Source organism: Penicillium verhagenii (assembly GCF_028828195.1).
Source record: "Penicillium verhagenii strain IBT 33310 chromosome Unknown utg000013l_segment0_segment0, whole genome shotgun sequence".
In the NCBI taxonomy this organism is placed as follows: Eukaryota; Fungi; Ascomycota; class Eurotiomycetes; order Eurotiales; family Aspergillaceae; genus Penicillium; species Penicillium verhagenii.
This window is the reverse complement of record NW_026643177.1, coordinates 220587-236918: the sequence shown is the minus strand read 5'-3', so window position 1 is coordinate 236918 and position 16332 is coordinate 220587. Positions and strand designations below refer to the sequence as shown.

Below are 16332 nucleotides of genomic sequence, written 5' to 3'. Positions count from 1 at the left end.
ACATAGTACAGATATGGAGCGCACAAGAGATGCTGGCATGTTTGAACTCGGCAATGAATATCAATGTCAAATATCAAATAGTTCTTCGGTGCTAAAAATGTACCCACCAGGAAATGCGGGGTGATAAGATAAACGTTCAGGGATGCAGCATTATGTCACTTTTGGTGGCGACAAAAGTCGTCCAAATAATCCAGTCAGTTATAGTTAAAAGCTAATCCAACATGTTATGTGGAATTCTTGAAATCATCCCTGTTACTAAATTCTAGTGAAGTGGGATGCTATGGAGCACTTGCCACGCAGCTTCAGCTTTGGTGGGGTTACAGTAGATCCTCCGATCTAGGCTCCACTCATTTCACCTTTATTTTCTCGTCTTCCTTTATTTCACCTTCCTTCATTCTACGACTCTCGAGACTTTGATATTTTATTGTTGCAGAGATTGCGCGGACAGACCCATACGATCACGCACCGGCTCATTTCACTATTCGTCATGTCGTTTCCAGAGACCGACCCAGAAGCCGGATGGCATTTCCCCGATATATGGGATGTGTTCAGGGTGCGATACCTGTTGCAATGGAAACTCAGTGAAGGATTTCCAGCAGAGCTGGTTGATCAAATAATCGATGCAGCCGAGTATTGGCCATCCACCGAGCACCACATGGTGGAAGAAGCCAACAGTAGAATTGTTCGAAATGACCGGGATCAGGTTCTGCTAAAGACAGTGCCTCTTTGCTATTCGCGAAAGGTCAGTTTATCTCCTCGTGAAAGATGGATTTAACTTGAATGACTCTACTAACTTGACATGTGTTCGGCGTCTTAGAGTTTAGAACAATCGCCATTACCGAAGCCACTTCCTCATCGGGGTATTCACCCCTGTCGCAAGGTCGTTTTCCGCATCTCTTCACACGATCAAGGAGGTCGAGGGACCTCGCAAGACTATGATTATTCGGAATCCTGGACCTGGTTTGATATCGAGGTTATCCGTGAAGCGCATACCCGCAATATGTATGTTGACGGAGAGGAACAAGAATTGTTGCATAATGAACGAGGACAAGTTACACAACATTACGAACCCACGGATGAACTTCTCCTACCCCGGCAGAATAAGGTACAATCAAATGCCAAGCGATCGGGTCACTTGCAGAACAACACCATTGTATGGCACTATTTGGACGATATTGGTTCCGATTCTGCCGAGGCTTTTGAGATTGAGCGGACAAAAGGCCGGGGGCGGTTCACGTTAGATGGACGATTCGTACGGGAGTTGGAAGTTGGGGACTCCATTGCACTATGGGCGCGAGCAAGGTTCCCTGCTTGGACCAACTATGTTTCTAAGGCCTCTGTTCGGGTATTCTGGGCTGTGTGATTGAAAAATGGACAACTGTAAACAAAAAGGTCACACAAACGGACCTTTCGAAGGCCTGTGTCTCGAATCCTTTATGAACATCCGCATATACCAGTATGATTTAGATTTAGCATAACGCAACATACACGCATGATATAAGCTATAACATTCAATACCCCGAGTCAACATTGAAATCAGTCCTAGTAGATGATAAGCAGTAACTAGGCCAATACTGTCAAGCCTTACAATCCAGGCCAGAGAATTTACCGCCTGAGAATTCAGGCCCAACTCGAGCACGCAATTTCGCCAAGACTACTGGATCGACCAGAGCGCCAGAGTATAAGACCAAACGACTGCCACAACCAGCTTTCTCTTCTTCTTCTCCCCAAATCGACCCTGCTGATTACAATGATGCTACTAACCATACTCACTAACCTCTCTAAGGTCCCCCCTTGAACCCACGCCGTGGTGGTTATCCCCTTCCCCAAGACGATCTCGCCATACACCCTATTTCTTCCCAATCCGCCTGACTCACCCGACCCAGCCGATAAGCCGATGGAAAGCGTCCAGGCAGTGGGGCACCTGCGTCAGTCGACCTTTTTTCGCCCTTTCTCGCCCTCTTTCTCGGCCGGCTTGTGCCATACCAAGACAAGCGATCAATTTCATGTCGCAGATACCAGCCGAGGAGCCAGTCTATCCCGGCCTGGATTGGTTATCGCTTACGATCGACAAGTCTTTCTCGACCGAAAGACTCTGCCTTCCAACGATGTGTCAAAGTTATTGAGGGTGATCATGTGAGATCTGGGGACCTGGGTGCACGCCCCTCAATGTGCGGCCCTGTTTTTATCGGTTGGCGACGTCCCGACTGGACGTTGGTTGCGTTATCTGCACCGCCAATGGTGATCGGTGACTTACGCATTCCTATATACGTCCCTCGGGTCTTGGCTCTCAACTGAACCCCCCTTTTTGGGTTTTCCCGCTGGTTCTGGCGGTCTACCGCCGTTTCCTTTTACTTATTTAGATACCCGAATGAATCCATTTTTACGTTACACTTTCGCTTTCAACTTAAATCCCGCTTTCCCCTCTTTCTGTGTTCTCTGACTCTTTATTTTCGCTCAATCTTGCCTTGCTTCTCCATATCTCACTACTTTCAATTTTCCCATCTTCACACAATATGGCAACCAGGAAATGTGCTGCAGTTGTCGTGGGCGCCGGCCCAGCTGGTGTGGCAGTCATGGGCAATTTGCTGGAGCGTCAGCTCGGCACCATCGCCTGGATTGACCCCAGTTTTGAGTCTGGCAGAGTCCACCGCAAGTATCGCGAGGTTCCTAGGTTGGTTCCATTTGCACGCCGAAGGGGGCATTTTCTGGCACCAGCACCACTAACCGTCAAATTACCAGCAACACCAAAGTATCGCTGTTCCAGGCATACGCTACAGCCGTGCAACCCTTCAGAACCGTCATCGAGAACACAAGGCAGCCCAATGCATTCACCACCATGGCCAAGCTGGATCAGGAGAAACCATGCCACCTACACTATGCAGCCGACATGGTTCGCGGTCTGACAGACGGCCTGATGAAGATGGACGATGTCTACGCTTGCCGCGGCTTCGTCACAGCAGCCAATCAAGGCGATAGGGTCCGTCTCTCGTACACAGCTTAAAAAGCCAGCGCGCTAACAATGATGTCATCCAGACCTCCAACACATCCAAGTGGATCGTCCGCGTCAAGCGCCATGACTCCGCAGACGAGATCGAGATCGAAACCTCCCGCTTGATCCTCTGCACGGGCTCCCACCCAACCAATCTCCCCGTCCCAGTCCCCGGCCTAGACATCACCTCCCTAGACCTCGACACCGTCCTCAAGCCCTCCGAGCTCGCCAATATCCTCCCCACATCAACACAAACTACCGTCGCCGTCGTCGGCGCCTCCCACAGCGCTATCCTGGCCCTCCTCAACCTCCTCCAGCTCTCAGCAGACTCACACCCGAACCTGCGCGTCAAGTGGTTCACCCGCCACCCGCTCCGCTACGCGGAGTACAAGGATGGCTGGATTCTGCGCGATAACACGGGCCTGAAGGGCCTCGCGGCCGACTTTGCTCGCTCCCAGCTTGAAGACGATAAGCTTTCTACCTCGGCCGCCGGTCGCGTCATTACTAAGATCGATTGTGCGGGCGGCGAGGCCCGCGAGTCGGCCCAGTATCACGAGTATCTGCCCACCTGCCAGTTTATCGTTCAAGCGGTCGGCTTCACGCGCGATCCCTTGCCGAAGCTTGCGAGGGATGCGGTGCCGCTTGCTATGGAGTTTGATCATGAGACGGGCCATTTCCATGAGCGTGGTGGTGGCGCTGTTATCCCCGGCTTGTTTGGTGCCGGCATTGCTTTTCCCCAGAGGGTTGTGGACCCCTATGGCAATGTCGAGTATGCTGTTGGCTTCTTTAAGTTTATGAAATTCTTGAAGAAGGTTGTCCCGACCTGGGGCTCTGCTTGATCTGCTTATGATGAATCCTGGCGTTACACTTATGGAGGCTGGTCCTTTTTTCATTTTTTTTTCGGCTTTACGATGTCTATAGGCGTTGGGGTTCTATGAACTTGGTCGTGGCTTTTTGCTCCCCATTGACCGGACATGTCTAAATCAGATATGGTATCATACCAAATGAATTCAACATCAATTTAATCTCAAATCGTATCATTCCCATTACGATATGTCCATGAATGAGTGACCTCGACTTTCAAGATTCTCGCTGCTACGTAGTACCTTGCACCAAGTTTTCAATCACGCAAGTCTAGGTCTGCCCTGGTGCATTTTTCATCGTCATCAAATCATAAACATGAAGAAATCCATACCCTCTCCCACCAAATTTCTCTTCGTAAGACCCATTGATACCGACATTCGAAGCCAGTACCTCCAACAACTAATAGTTAGCTGGTTTAGGGTACTGCCACGGCATAGTATAAATACCAAATCACAGCACCAAAGCCCCCAACACCCCAACCACCAAAAGAACTCCAGGCCTCACCACCACACCCGCACCACTCGAACTCGAAGTCTGCGTCGCAGACGCCCCCGTCCCCGTTCCCGTAGCCGTAGCCGTAGCCGTAGCCGTGGTTCCAGCCGTACCCCCATTCTCACTCTGACTACTACCAGTCGTAGTTGTAGTCGCAACATCCTTCTCCTCATACCCAGTCGCAGTAACCGTCCACGTAGTCTTCGACTGCGACCAGGTAATCACCGTCCCACTTGGCGGCGCCGACACCGTGCCCCCAACATTACTCAACGTCGAGCTTCCATTCGACGGGAAGTTGGCGGGCTGATAGAACTTGTCCGAGGGATCCGTGAACCCGATATCCTGGCAGTTGGCTGAGCTGAGCGTGCTGTCGCAGGAAGCCCAGACGAAATCCGGGATCGACGTGTACAGGTTTGGGTAGTCGGATGGGAAGAATATGTCCCAGAGGTCTGCGCCTGCGAGGCGGGGGACTGTGTCGGGGCAGACTTGCCAGGCGCTGGGTTGGGGTTGTTAGTTTGGGGTTGGGTATGGATTTGGGGTTTTGAATAGCCCTGGAGAGAGAGGGGGGAGGACAGGGTATGGATGGGCTTACGCTGAGAGACTGGCGCTACTGCCGCAGCATGCACATTCTGTGGCTGTTTTGGCGATGTTCCCGACACTGGATAGATCGCCTGGGTTTGTTACGGCGTTCGTGACGTCGTTGACGGTTTGGTCGGTGATGTTCAGGATGCAGGAGACTTGGTCGTTGCGTGCAGATAGTGTGCTTTGGAGGACCTTGCCTAGATCGCAGGAGCAGCGGTTTGGGGCGTCGGTTGGGGCGGGCCAGAAGGGGATCGGCTCGATGGCGCTGGGGCATATGGCGAAGTATTGCTGGACGAATAGCTGATATTCGCACGAGTAGACCTGGGACGGGTTGGGTTAGTGGACGATTGGTTGGATTTGGTTTGGTACACTGGATTGGATTCCAGTTGTGATAAGGCCATCTATATCGTGATATCATTCATACCTGGTTCCAGCACGAGTGTGCCATGCAGTTGATATACTCTTGGTGGGCGGTACAGCCACAGTCCACGGTGCAATCGCCATCGCCATTGCATCCGTTTATACAGGAGTTCCACTTATTTGCGACGTCGAGGTTGCAGGATGAGTAGACGGATGAGGCGGCACAGGCACTAGCTGTGATATTGGTCTGCGCGTGCGCTAACTGCACGAAGCCGAGGGTTACGGCGGCGATTGTGGGGGTGATCGACAGCATGGTGGCTTTTTGTTCTGTTTTTTTTTTTTTTTGCTGGGCAAGTGATAGGCGATGCGCTGTATAATATGAGATTGAATTTGCTTGTTCCTGTACACCAAGACCTCGAGACTGCTGGTTCCTGGAGAATCCGCTATGTACTTTCGGGGTCTGATCCGCGCCATTCAATGTGAAGTTGGAAAAGTCGGGCGAAAGCAAAGCTGCTTATATAGATCGTCGCCAAACTCATACGTAAGAAACCGATGTAAGAATAGCCTTGAGCAGGGTGCCAAGTGAGGAAAAGTCTTCGATTATCGGCTTGGGTCCTGCAGATTGCAGCGTTGCCCAATACACTCTTCCGAGCGGGACTTATTGTTGCATACTAGACTGGATTGACACCGCATGTTGCTTTCTAGGCACGGTCACACAATCAGAAAAAGACGCGGTCTCAACCATTCAGGGCCGAAGATGAGATCCATGTCCCAGGTATGAATGATGCAGTATGCATATCTCACATGTAGGCGGTCATCTTTCATTAACTGTGGTAGTTGGGTGGAAGACTCGTCTGAAGGGTCTTTAAATTTCAAAGAGTTTCCTTCTTGTGACTCGGGTTCCTGGTCCGCGGGCAGTGAGATTTAGTAAGTCCCTTGCTGCCAACACGAGGCAGCGCCCTTTTCAGTATAATCAATATGGCGATCCTTGCATGTGCATATGTCGATCCCCTGACAGCGTATACTTCTCTTGTCGGGTTAAATTAATTCAATGTTGCTAAGAGGATTGCGCTGCTGCGGAAATGCTGGTACCTCCTTGGTTGAGTCTAGGGCCTAGATTTTACTTGGGCAGGAGTTTTCTCTGCTTCTTGGATCAATCAAACCATAGATGTTTAGAGCAAGAGCCATTGGCATTTTGCATCGTGGTTGACTGTGTTCTCTGTTGATGTCTTCTCTGTTGGTGTGAATTTGATTTCTCATTCTGATTCCAGTCAGATGAACAGCTCTGTCGCCGAAACCTTCAGTCCAAACCAGAATGCTATGCCCTGAAACACATGGGAACAGGGTTTTACAAGATATTGGGATTTGATCGTGGCGGGGGTCGTCTAGGCACCAGAGAAAGGCCAGTTGACCATACATATGCGCGTGCTCAAGTCTGGGCATTATCCTGGGTTTATGCCGTAAGATATGCAGAGGGTGATGGAGGGTCGGACGAAAGATTAGATGCAATCGGGGACCCGGAGGATCTGCATATGCCATGTTTGTTGTGTTTGAGGAAGTTTGTTCCTGATGACAAATTCAGTATAAACATCGAAGTCTGCACGTGGACCCCCGTGACTTTGTATATACATCCCGGACACTTAGCGTATATAGTAAGCTACCAGGGGTACTAGTTAGCTTGTTTATTGATTGCATATATACTGGTAGTAAATGACCACGTTGTTATTTGACATGGAGAAGTAACGTCATTTCCAGATAAGAAATTAAATGCTACTCTGTACGGAGTAATCTGATATGGTTAGACTAAAAAAAGCCACCAAGTGGAACCTCTGCTCAATGTAGCGACTTCCCCTGAGACTATCGACGCTAAATTAGGGCGGACTCCACCGTGCCAACAACAAATGCAGACCGAAAGTTGATCCTCATTCCCCCTCCATGGTTCCAACTTTGGTCGGCTAAATGGTTTGCCTATCTGCCGTTTGTTCCTGTGTATATCCGGTCCTTCACTTAACTCAGTTTGCTATCGTATACAAATATTGGCCAGTTGCTTTCGAGTCTCTGGTTCTGCGAATATCGAGATTGACATCCTTGGTACGGATTATTCGTACTCGTTTATCTCGGCTCGCAATCTGCGCATCACATGGACACTGATCATCGGGAAAGCCGAAAAGCCGGTTATCAGATAACTGCCACTAATAATGACCCACCATATTGATCGACAGAGGTACAAGTGGACTGCTTGCCCACGTTGTACACAGTGCCGATGATCAACGTTGTGGCACCACTTGTGCAAGGTGCTCTGTATGTAGGTTGTACAACTTACTAGTACAAAGAAAGTACTGCAGAATCCAAGATTTAAGCAACAAAGGTTAAAGAGGAAAGAAGGTTCAAGAATTTTTTTGTACATTAGTTTCCATAAGTAAAATTAATACATGCAAAATACATTCGTAAAATAAATCGCTCAGTGTATCCAAGCTCCCAGGATGTGATGTGGTTGAGAAAAAAAAAGTTGATATGATAATATCCAAAATGACATCCTCCAATTAGGAAGCGTTGATGTTGGTACAGTGGACGGAAAAATCAATGTCAGATCGGACGAAGAGGAGGTGAGACCGGAGTCATGTCCAAGTCTTCAAGAAAGGAAATCACACATGGCTATACAAGATCCATGACGGGAAATTAAGCACTGCTCAATGCGCTTACAGGAGCATAGCAACACCGGCAACGACGGCCAGCAAACCACCAGAGACACGGTTCATGCCAGCAGCGTTGGTGGGAACGGCAGTCTGGGAGGCAGAGGTGGTGGCAGAGTCGGTGGTGGCAGAGGCAGAGCTGGTAGTGGCAGACTTGGAGGCGCTGGTGGAAGCGCTGGTAGAGGCCGAGGTGCTGGACTGGGTGGTCAAGGTGGTAGCGGCGCTAGAGCTGCTGGTGCTGCTGGTGGACGAGCTGCTGGTGCTGGAGGAAGACGAAGCAGTAGAGGTCGAGGTAGCAGAGCTGGTGGTGGAAACAACAGCACTGGTGGCAGTGGCAGTAGCAGAGGCGGTAGCGGTAGCGCCGGCGACGGTGAAGTAAGGCAGGAAGTTGTAGTCATCGGCGTCACTGTCGTCCAGGATCTCGATGGTGTACTCCTGGTCCTCAATCAGATCAGTGGGGACATCCCAGGTGTAGGTGCCGCTGTTGTCAATGGAAGCTAAGAATTGGTCAGTACCCGATTTATAGTTATACGTAGTACATCAATACTACTAGTATGTAGTATGTAGTACTGATATGGGTTGATAAGGGAATGAACGTACAGGCAATGGCATCACCGGACTCGGCGGTGGTCACGGAACCCCACTGCAGACGCAGGGAGACAGTGCCGCTGGTGGTAGGGTCCCAGGTCAGGGTGGTGGAATCTCCAGCAGTGAAAACATAGCCACCGGTGGGGTTGCTGAAGGGGTTGGCAGTGCTGGAGGCGGAAGCCAGAGCCGAGAAGGCAGCGGCGGCGACGATAGTGTAACGCATTGTTGGATATGTATGAAGTATATAGGTAATTAAGACCGTTTAAATGGTTGATGCAGAGGAAGTTGCGGACGGAGGGTAATTTGTATGCTTCTGCGGGGGAGGATATCAAACGAAGGTAAAGCAGAGAAAGAATGGATGGCAAAAGAGAAAGGAAAGGCTAAGAGCCGCGGGACTTATCCCCGGGTTTTTATAAAAAAGAGCAGGGCAAAGTAAAAAAAAGTCCATGTACTAAGTATGGGCGTTCCCAGCCTAGGAAGGCACCGGCTGCGCTAAAAAATGACACTAAGGCCAAAGTCCCTGTGGTGGGCGGAGTCTACGGCGTAGGGGGAACGGGGATTGGCTGAGATGGCTGGGATTGGACGAATTAGGGCGCATTAGGGCGAATTAGAACGGGATTGGGTCCAAAAAAAGAGAAAAAGGAAATGGTGGAAATGGCGGAAATGGTGGAATTGAGCAGGCTCGTGGCGATCCACGAGTGAAAGCTGTTCCTTTTGCCCACTGAGCGCCCTCGCTTCCCAGTACCTTAAATGACATCCCCACTTGGTTGTCTTCTCTCGGCTAGAGGGCTTGGGATAAACCCTTGGCCCCCATTCACTCTTTTGTTTTGGGGTTTTTGTTTCTCAGGGTTTTTTTGCTCCCCTTTTTTTCTTCGTATTTTGGTGGATCCTCTATTATTTTCAAGGGTTCAAATGTGATAAGTGATAAGTGATAAGTATTGGAATTGAAGTGAGGTTTTGTAAAAAATACCTAGAAAAGCCGTAATATTTTACCCGGCAATACTCAAGTGCTATATCGACATCAATTTTCACGGATAACTCCGTACCCCAGAAACGCAGGTACCGTACGCAGGTACTACAGAACAAAACAAAGAGTCGCCACGCGACCTACTCGGCTTTAAAACCCGGCCAGCTCTATATCTCCGGGTCTCTACTCCGGCTTGCTTTCATTTGGAAATTTAGAAATTTTTTTATTATGGAAAAATCCGGGTAAAAATTCTCAAAGAGTTCCCAACGGTCGAACAGTAACTAATTATTCTTGCTCAGCTGGGTAGGATCGCTTGCGCCCAAAAAACGCCATTAGCTCGTTCCCCTCCCAAGGTTCGTGCACAGCCTTTGCCAAGCGGATAAAAGAAAAATATAAGCAAAGAAAAATATAATTCATAAATAAAGATAAAAAATAAAAATCAAGAGTGAAAGTCATTCTGAATAGTTTCTTTGTTCTCAAGGCTCCCATCCCTTCACCTGCCTCTTCAATAACCCTCTGCCGATCATAGAATAACAGCATTTGAATTTGACTTGTTTTACACTCTAAAGCCTCCATCCCCACGAAGTAAGGTAAAGGTGATTATACACACTGACGCGAAGAAAGAAAAAAAAAACAAATAGATTTTAGTGATTTGTGAATACCAAGCTTTGCCATAATATTGATTAATTAAAATTTACCTTGAGCAAACAACCTAAATCCCCGGGTTGTTGCTTGTACTGGTACAACAAGGGCGCTGCAGCCACAACCCCACCTCCAGATCCTGTCAGACATTGAGGCTACTAGGTACAAAAACTATTTGTGGAATTCGGACACCCCGCAATCTGACGAAAAAACCTCCCTGATCAATGGTGCAATAATAGATCACATGCGATTTCAAGATGATACGGTATCATCTCCAACATTCAACATTTACCCGGGTAATCCGAGGTGTCGGGTGCGTTCCAATGCTTGTAGTCACTGATTATGAAGAATCCATTGCTAAAATTTGAATGGAGAGCGTGACTTGGAAAGTTCTGCAGGCAAAAGCCCCGATTGCTGACTAGCAGCCTGAAGCTTGAGGGTAAGCTACTAAGCGCCTTCTAGTAGACCTGCCGAACCGAATCGCCAATCGCCAATCGAGAGGCAAATCGATACCTGAAGTGCCAAGTGACTCGGTTACGATCCGAGTGGTGAACGCCTCCTACTGCACCTCGCCTCATTGATACGATCGAAGCCTCCCGATTTCCACCCATGTACACAAAATCTTCCAAGCCCCTAGTACCTAGGAGCGTTGGATCGATCTTGCTATCTGTGGCGTAGTTCGTTTATCCTCGGTCTATTTTTAACTTCGTTTTTTAAAGTTACTGGCAGCTCAGCTCGGAGATATCTATCTGCATGCACATGTGTGCATCATACGAGTCGAGCTTTTTTTCTTCTTCTTCCACTCGTGATAGATCAGATCTGATTAGTGCCAAAGAGCTGCAATCTTTTTTTTTCTTTTCTCATCCATCATTTTCAGCCTTTGTAGCTGACCTAGACTCCATCTTTCTCTTGACAGATTAATGCTGTGGTCTCATTTGAGTTTGATGTCTAGTACCTAGATTGATGTACGTACCGGATTTTTCCCGACGGTAGATAATACTCGAAAATCAAAGGGACGGATTGGATTCGACATATCGAAATCAGTGCTGCATACTACCAATCCATGGGCTGTATACGGCGCGAAAGCTTGGAACGAAGCTCATAATCGTCATACAAAAGACCAGTGTCCGCACCTTCGTAGCGCACCTCAAGTTCATCTTTTAACTTCTGTGCAGTCTCAGTCGAGAGCCACATGTATCTCTCCACCCTTCCAGCATTCGCTAGCCCGCCTCCATATGTACCCGGCGTTTCTTCGTGTTCGTTTCCACAGGGATATTGCCCATACCCGATCTCCATGTCGTAGTAGCCGACAGTGTGATCAGTGAGGGCATCTCTAGGCTCCAGATCGGTCTGTAAGCCTGGTGCAGTGTGATCAAAGTCCTTGAAGTCATGAAAGTCCGGGGGCGTTATGTTGTGCTCCTTCATGATTTCCTCAAGGTATTGGAGGTAAAATGGATTTTCACTTCGCCTGGCAGCCACGTACAGGGATTTGGTGTAGGGGGGCTTCAAACTTTGGAATATCGATTCGTAATCGCATATTATACAAGTGGTCGCAATTTGGGGCCCCATGGACGGACACTTTCGAACGAGATCAGTTAGAGTTATCTCAGAGGGCTTCACGGGCCCCCATATTACCCACGGGAGGCAGTCCGAGTCATCGTCGATACCGGAGATATCATTGTTCATTATCATGCGGGCATTAATTGCAGTCCGAATCTCTCTGCACTCCTGTTCATTGCCTTCGCTAAGCAATTTACCTGGGAGGATGGCCCGTCCAGGGTTTGTTTCGAGCTGATAGGCCCACCATCTGGCGAAGGTTGTACTGTGATAAATACCACGAAGAACACAATTGTATTCGGTTTTGGTTCTCAGCCTGCGTGGGTGCATGAGTCGACTGTATCGATCCACATTGCCCTCCCACGCGGCCATCTGTGTCTGAAGGCGCTTTTCGAGAACTGGGAGATCGGGCGGAAGAGGCATCCACAATTGATCGGACTGGCCTGGGCCTAGTTCAGCATAGTCCTCCACTCCGCTGATATCCTTCAAGCCGATATCTTGCAAGCCGATAAATCCATCTTCCTCGATGTCAATATCATCAGCAGTCGTCTCTGGTACATTTCTACCAGGGTGAACACGCTGCCCCAAAGCCCATCGGGGCTTCATATCACCATTCAGAAACGCAGGTGTTCGTGGGGTTTCAAGATGAACGGATCGAGAGAAATCTTCCATGACAACATATCGTTGGGGGGCGGACATGATAATCTTGTAGATTTCGGCGTCTTTGTCAACTTCGCGGGATTCTTCCGCGATAGAAACATCAGGCAAAAGGTCCAATTCTTTGTAAAGATCTGTATAGCAAGCTGCAGCACACGCTCGGCCTACTTGATACCGCATGGACGGATATTGACGGGCAACTTCGCGATATGTTTCTTCTGATGCAAGCTCGGGATACCATATACAGTACGGCTGAGTGGCAGGATTTTGCATATCGGGGATTGAATCACTCATTATCAGGCGAGCATTGCGGGCGCGGGAAAATTGATGGGCCTGGCCATCGTCGCCGGAGCATAGCTTGATAACTGCCGGGCTTGTTGCAAATTGAAGTGATTCACGAACCCCACGAATGACTGCTCTCCGGTGCCAGAATGAGCTTAGATCGACAGGAACTTCCTCCCCCTTCATTGCCGCAGCACATTGATCGGGGTCGCATGCAGGTATAGGTTTGCCGGAAGAGTCAGTTGCCTGCCATTTCGGTAAAACGATAGAGTATTGGCTCATAAGGCTGTTACCAGAATGCTCGGTAGCCGCCATTAGGTAGTAAATAATATGGGCAGTGGTGCCAGTGGCGCTGGTGCTGCGTGCAGTGACAAGTGGGGAAAATGAAGTTCAATGTTGAGGAAAAGGAAGGGGGAAAGTCAACTTCTGGAAGGAGAGGATTATGCTTCGACCAGCAAGAATTTATAGGCGAAGTAGATCGCACTATTATTTGAATTGCATCAGTTTATTTCACGCACCTTTTGGTTTGTAATTCTTTTATTCTATTTTTTATTCTCATTCTCCACTCAGCTTTGACATTCATTTTGCCCCTGGACCCTGGTGCAGTCCCCACCACATCAGAGGGGAACTGTACTGTAAACTTACAAGCTCATACACAAACTGGATGTATATGAACCCATGGACAAGTTAAGTGCGTCGCACTGATTCCAATTCGAAACTATTAATATCATTCCAACCGCGAATTCTTTTCAAAAAAGTTCAAAATGAAGTCCCCACAACAAAAAAAAAAAAAAGGGGAAAAAAAAAAGGAAAATGGCTACTCTCGATAGATGCCCCTCGTGCTGAATCCAAACAGAAACCGCGGTTTGCAGAGGGGGAGATCTCACTACAGATTTTGGATAATATGTTAAAAATTATTCACGATAGCTTCAAAATTATACTAGCTTGCACCTCCTGGGTCCTCAATGAGGACTATTTTACATGTGTACGTGGTAGACGGTGATTTTCCTTTTGTTTTGGTGTGGGTTTTGCTAACTAATTCCGACTATTTAGTAACACTGATCGTGTAACTTGAAAGCTAGTAGGAGGCATTATCAAGTATCAAGGATCAGCACTCATCTATCCAAGATTTATCTTCCCAAGCGGTGATCTCTTGCCAATGGCTAACACTCGAGTCGCTCGCTGAAGGTCCATTGGTACTAGGTAAAACGTCTCCAAGCTCATTGGCCTGTGTATCAATATGCAGTTAGTACCTCTTGGGGTTATAGGATAACATCTTGAAAGAAGGGAAACTCACCCAGGTCTGAAAATCAACTCCACTTTGAATGTTCTTCCCTTCAATTTTCGCGGTGTTGAGTGGATCTTCAAAGGTTGCTGGAAAGTTGATTGTTTGGTATTTGGATATCTTGTCTTCACCTGAAACCCCGGTCTCTGCGTCGTCCACAGTCGTAACAGTGGTACGGGTTGAACCGTCCTCAGTTATTTGGAGATTCCACCCGTCGTCTCTGGACAAGTACTTGATCAGCCAGTTATTTGTCGAGGCTTTCCTAAGGAGTATTATTCGTCGACCAATCGTGTCGGCGCGATCAAGACGTTCGGAAACATCCCCAATACTAGACTTCTTCGCATCATCTCTGATCGCCGCCACCTTTGTCGTGACTTTCTCAATAAATCGAGTATGGATTTGATTGCTTCCACCTGTCTTGAGGTAAGGGCTGACTTTGTCCATCTTAATTTGCCCATTAAGACGTTTATCAGTCAACTCCTGTTCCGCCCTCACAAGATCATTTTCAGAATCTGGCGCAGTTATGTCAGGATGAGTCACGGTCACCGTATTCTTGCCCCCCAATCTTAGCATGAATTCAGAATAATCCAGAGGATAATTTGTCGGCTTCTCCGAGCTGCCAACAGTTATCAGATGTCGATTATCTAGCCCAGCCGTGAGAAGTTCTGTTCCGTCCTTCTTCAAAAGGAAAGGAAGTATGAGCTTTTGTGTTTTGTAACCCTCGATTTGACTATATTGAAATTTTGAAACTTTAGTCATAGACAACTGGAATATTGGCTAGATGCTCTGAGAAGGCGAAAATCTCTCGGCGATAACGTACCCAATGATTTTATAGGCCTCCCACAAGAACAGCCTTTCATAGGTATGAGCACGGTCATTGAGCCCGTTATCAATGATACCTTGAATATCGGCTCTTCGATGGTGTGTGTGAAAATGATTATGAGAACCGGAATGGGCTGTATAACTTAGGCTCGTAAAATGAGCAAGCCACACTATAACAAGGCCCAGAATAGAGAACCCAGGCACCCGGGAGAGCATCTTGATAATCCCAGAGGCTCAAGTTGATTGATCGGGGGGAAGAATTGCAAAAAGAGAGCTCAGTTCGTTAAAAAAAAAACGCAGACAGAACAGGCTCTCAAGTTCTCTTATGGGATACTCATTTCCCACCTTTCCCAAATGAACAATCCGAGCATACATGTATTTCTCCCTCATGTGTACTCCGTACCGCGAGATATCAATTTGTCAAAAACTCGGTCTCTTGGCAAATCCACACCGATCCTGCTACCCCATCCCGTACTCCATCCAGAAGCCCCGTTAATTTTACTCTCGAGCCGTGGCCTTCAATGTTGGGAGTTTTACCAAATTATGGAAGCGAAGCTGTATTGTATCATGTAGTACGTGCAAGGCTGGGACGCCAAGACATATTACAATTGGTGCTCACGGCTAACATTTGAAGCTAGCATTAGCGCTTAATTATTTCTGTGGGTTGGGTCTTTCTCTTCTTGGCATTCCACGAGGCTCGCCAGCTTGAATGTACGGCGTGCAGCTTTGGACTTGGAATTAAAGTCAAGCTCTTCAAGTGTATCATTTATGTATCAATTCAGATTGATGACATTTACCGAAGCACCAGAAGAGAGACTCCCGATAAGAGAGGGGAGGCATAGTATGGAAATTAACTGAAGTACATACTCTCCTAACATTGAAATGGGAATGACTTTCTTCAAGTGCAGCCTTGATGTAAGAGAATGAACTAATGAGATTCAGATGTCTTAGATTCATTAGACTCTCGGGGCCATAACCTAGGGAACACGAAAATAACCTGTGGGGAAATTTTTAAGATTATTAGCTGCTGGTACATGAAGTGGAAAAAAAAGCCTCAGGGGCTTGGGGCCGCGGGAAGGGTCCAGGGAAGGGTCCAGGGAAGGGTCCAGGGAAGGGTCCAGGGAAGGGTCCAGGGAAGGGTCCAGGGAAGGGTCCATTGAAAGGGTCTAAACAATGCTACCAGGGTCAGCAATTCGCGCACTAGAGACTCCGCTGTCTTTTCATTGGATCGTCTAAAAAAAATCTACTACACAATGGAGATCGATCGACGATAACAGGGCCGGCTACTCGTGAAACACCCAGGGATGGGCATTGGGGGCCATTTTCGGACCCATTCCGAGGCTGATAATGAATGATTAATGAATGATTAATACAGCGCGAGGCTGCATAATAAGATTTTTTAGATCTATGCTCGGGAAGGCTTGCATGCAGGGTCTACTCCATAGTGGAATCCGCTTCTTAGTGGTAATATTGTGATTCAACTATTACTAGCTTCACCAAATCCTCCCAACATTGAAGGTGTGACACACGGGAACTCATGGGCTCCGAG

At 48.1% G+C, this 16332-nt stretch overlaps 6 protein-coding genes across 6 annotated transcripts; 2 read left to right on the top strand and 4 right to left on the bottom strand.

The window, feature by feature from the left end:
• Positions 1-487: 487 nt before the first annotated feature.
• On the top strand, positions 488-1363 carry N7466_011343 (uncharacterized protein; the record flags this gene model as incomplete). The annotated part of the gene is made up of 2 exons (XM_057170732.1): positions 488-742; positions 818-1363. 2 exons carry the CDS (start codon positions 488-490, stop codon positions 1361-1363), a joined length of 801 nt encoding a protein of 266 aa, XP_057015453.1.
• A 1153-nt stretch (positions 1364-2516) lies between these two features.
• N7466_011342 (uncharacterized protein) lies at positions 2517-3831 on the top strand (the record flags this gene model as incomplete). Its single annotated transcript, XM_057170731.1, has 3 exons — positions 2517-2674; positions 2743-2980; positions 3037-3831. The coding sequence occupies 3 exons, from the start codon at positions 2517-2519 to the stop codon at positions 3829-3831; spliced, it is 1191 nt and encodes a 396-aa protein (XP_057015452.1).
• A 475-nt stretch (positions 3832-4306) lies between these two features.
• On the bottom strand, positions 4307-5603 carry N7466_011341 (uncharacterized protein; the record flags this gene model as incomplete). The annotated part of the gene is made up of 3 exons (XM_057170730.1): positions 4307-4844; positions 4941-5251; positions 5355-5603. The coding sequence occupies 3 exons, from the start codon at positions 5601-5603 to the stop codon at positions 4307-4309; spliced, it is 1098 nt and encodes a 365-aa protein (XP_057015451.1).
• Positions 5604-7989: 2386 nt separating this feature from the next.
• N7466_011340 (GPI anchored serine-threonine rich family protein) lies at positions 7990-8794 on the bottom strand (the record flags this gene model as incomplete). The annotated part of the gene is made up of 2 exons (XM_057170729.1): positions 7990-8480; positions 8584-8794. 2 exons carry the CDS (start codon positions 8792-8794, stop codon positions 7990-7992), a joined length of 702 nt encoding a protein of 233 aa, XP_057015450.1.
• Positions 8795-11233: 2439 nt separating this feature from the next.
• On the bottom strand, positions 11234-12991 carry N7466_011339 (uncharacterized protein; the record flags this gene model as incomplete). The annotated part of the gene is made up of 1 exon (XM_057170728.1): positions 11234-12991. The coding sequence occupies one exon, from the start codon at positions 12989-12991 to the stop codon at positions 11234-11236; it is 1758 nt and encodes a 585-aa protein (XP_057015449.1).
• A 931-nt stretch (positions 12992-13922) lies between these two features.
• On the bottom strand, positions 13923-14720 carry N7466_011338 (uncharacterized protein; the record flags this gene model as incomplete). The annotated part of the gene is made up of 1 exon (XM_057170727.1): positions 13923-14720. The coding sequence occupies one exon, from the start codon at positions 14718-14720 to the stop codon at positions 13923-13925; it is 798 nt and encodes a 265-aa protein (XP_057015448.1).
• Positions 14721-16332: the final 1612 nt, after the last annotated feature.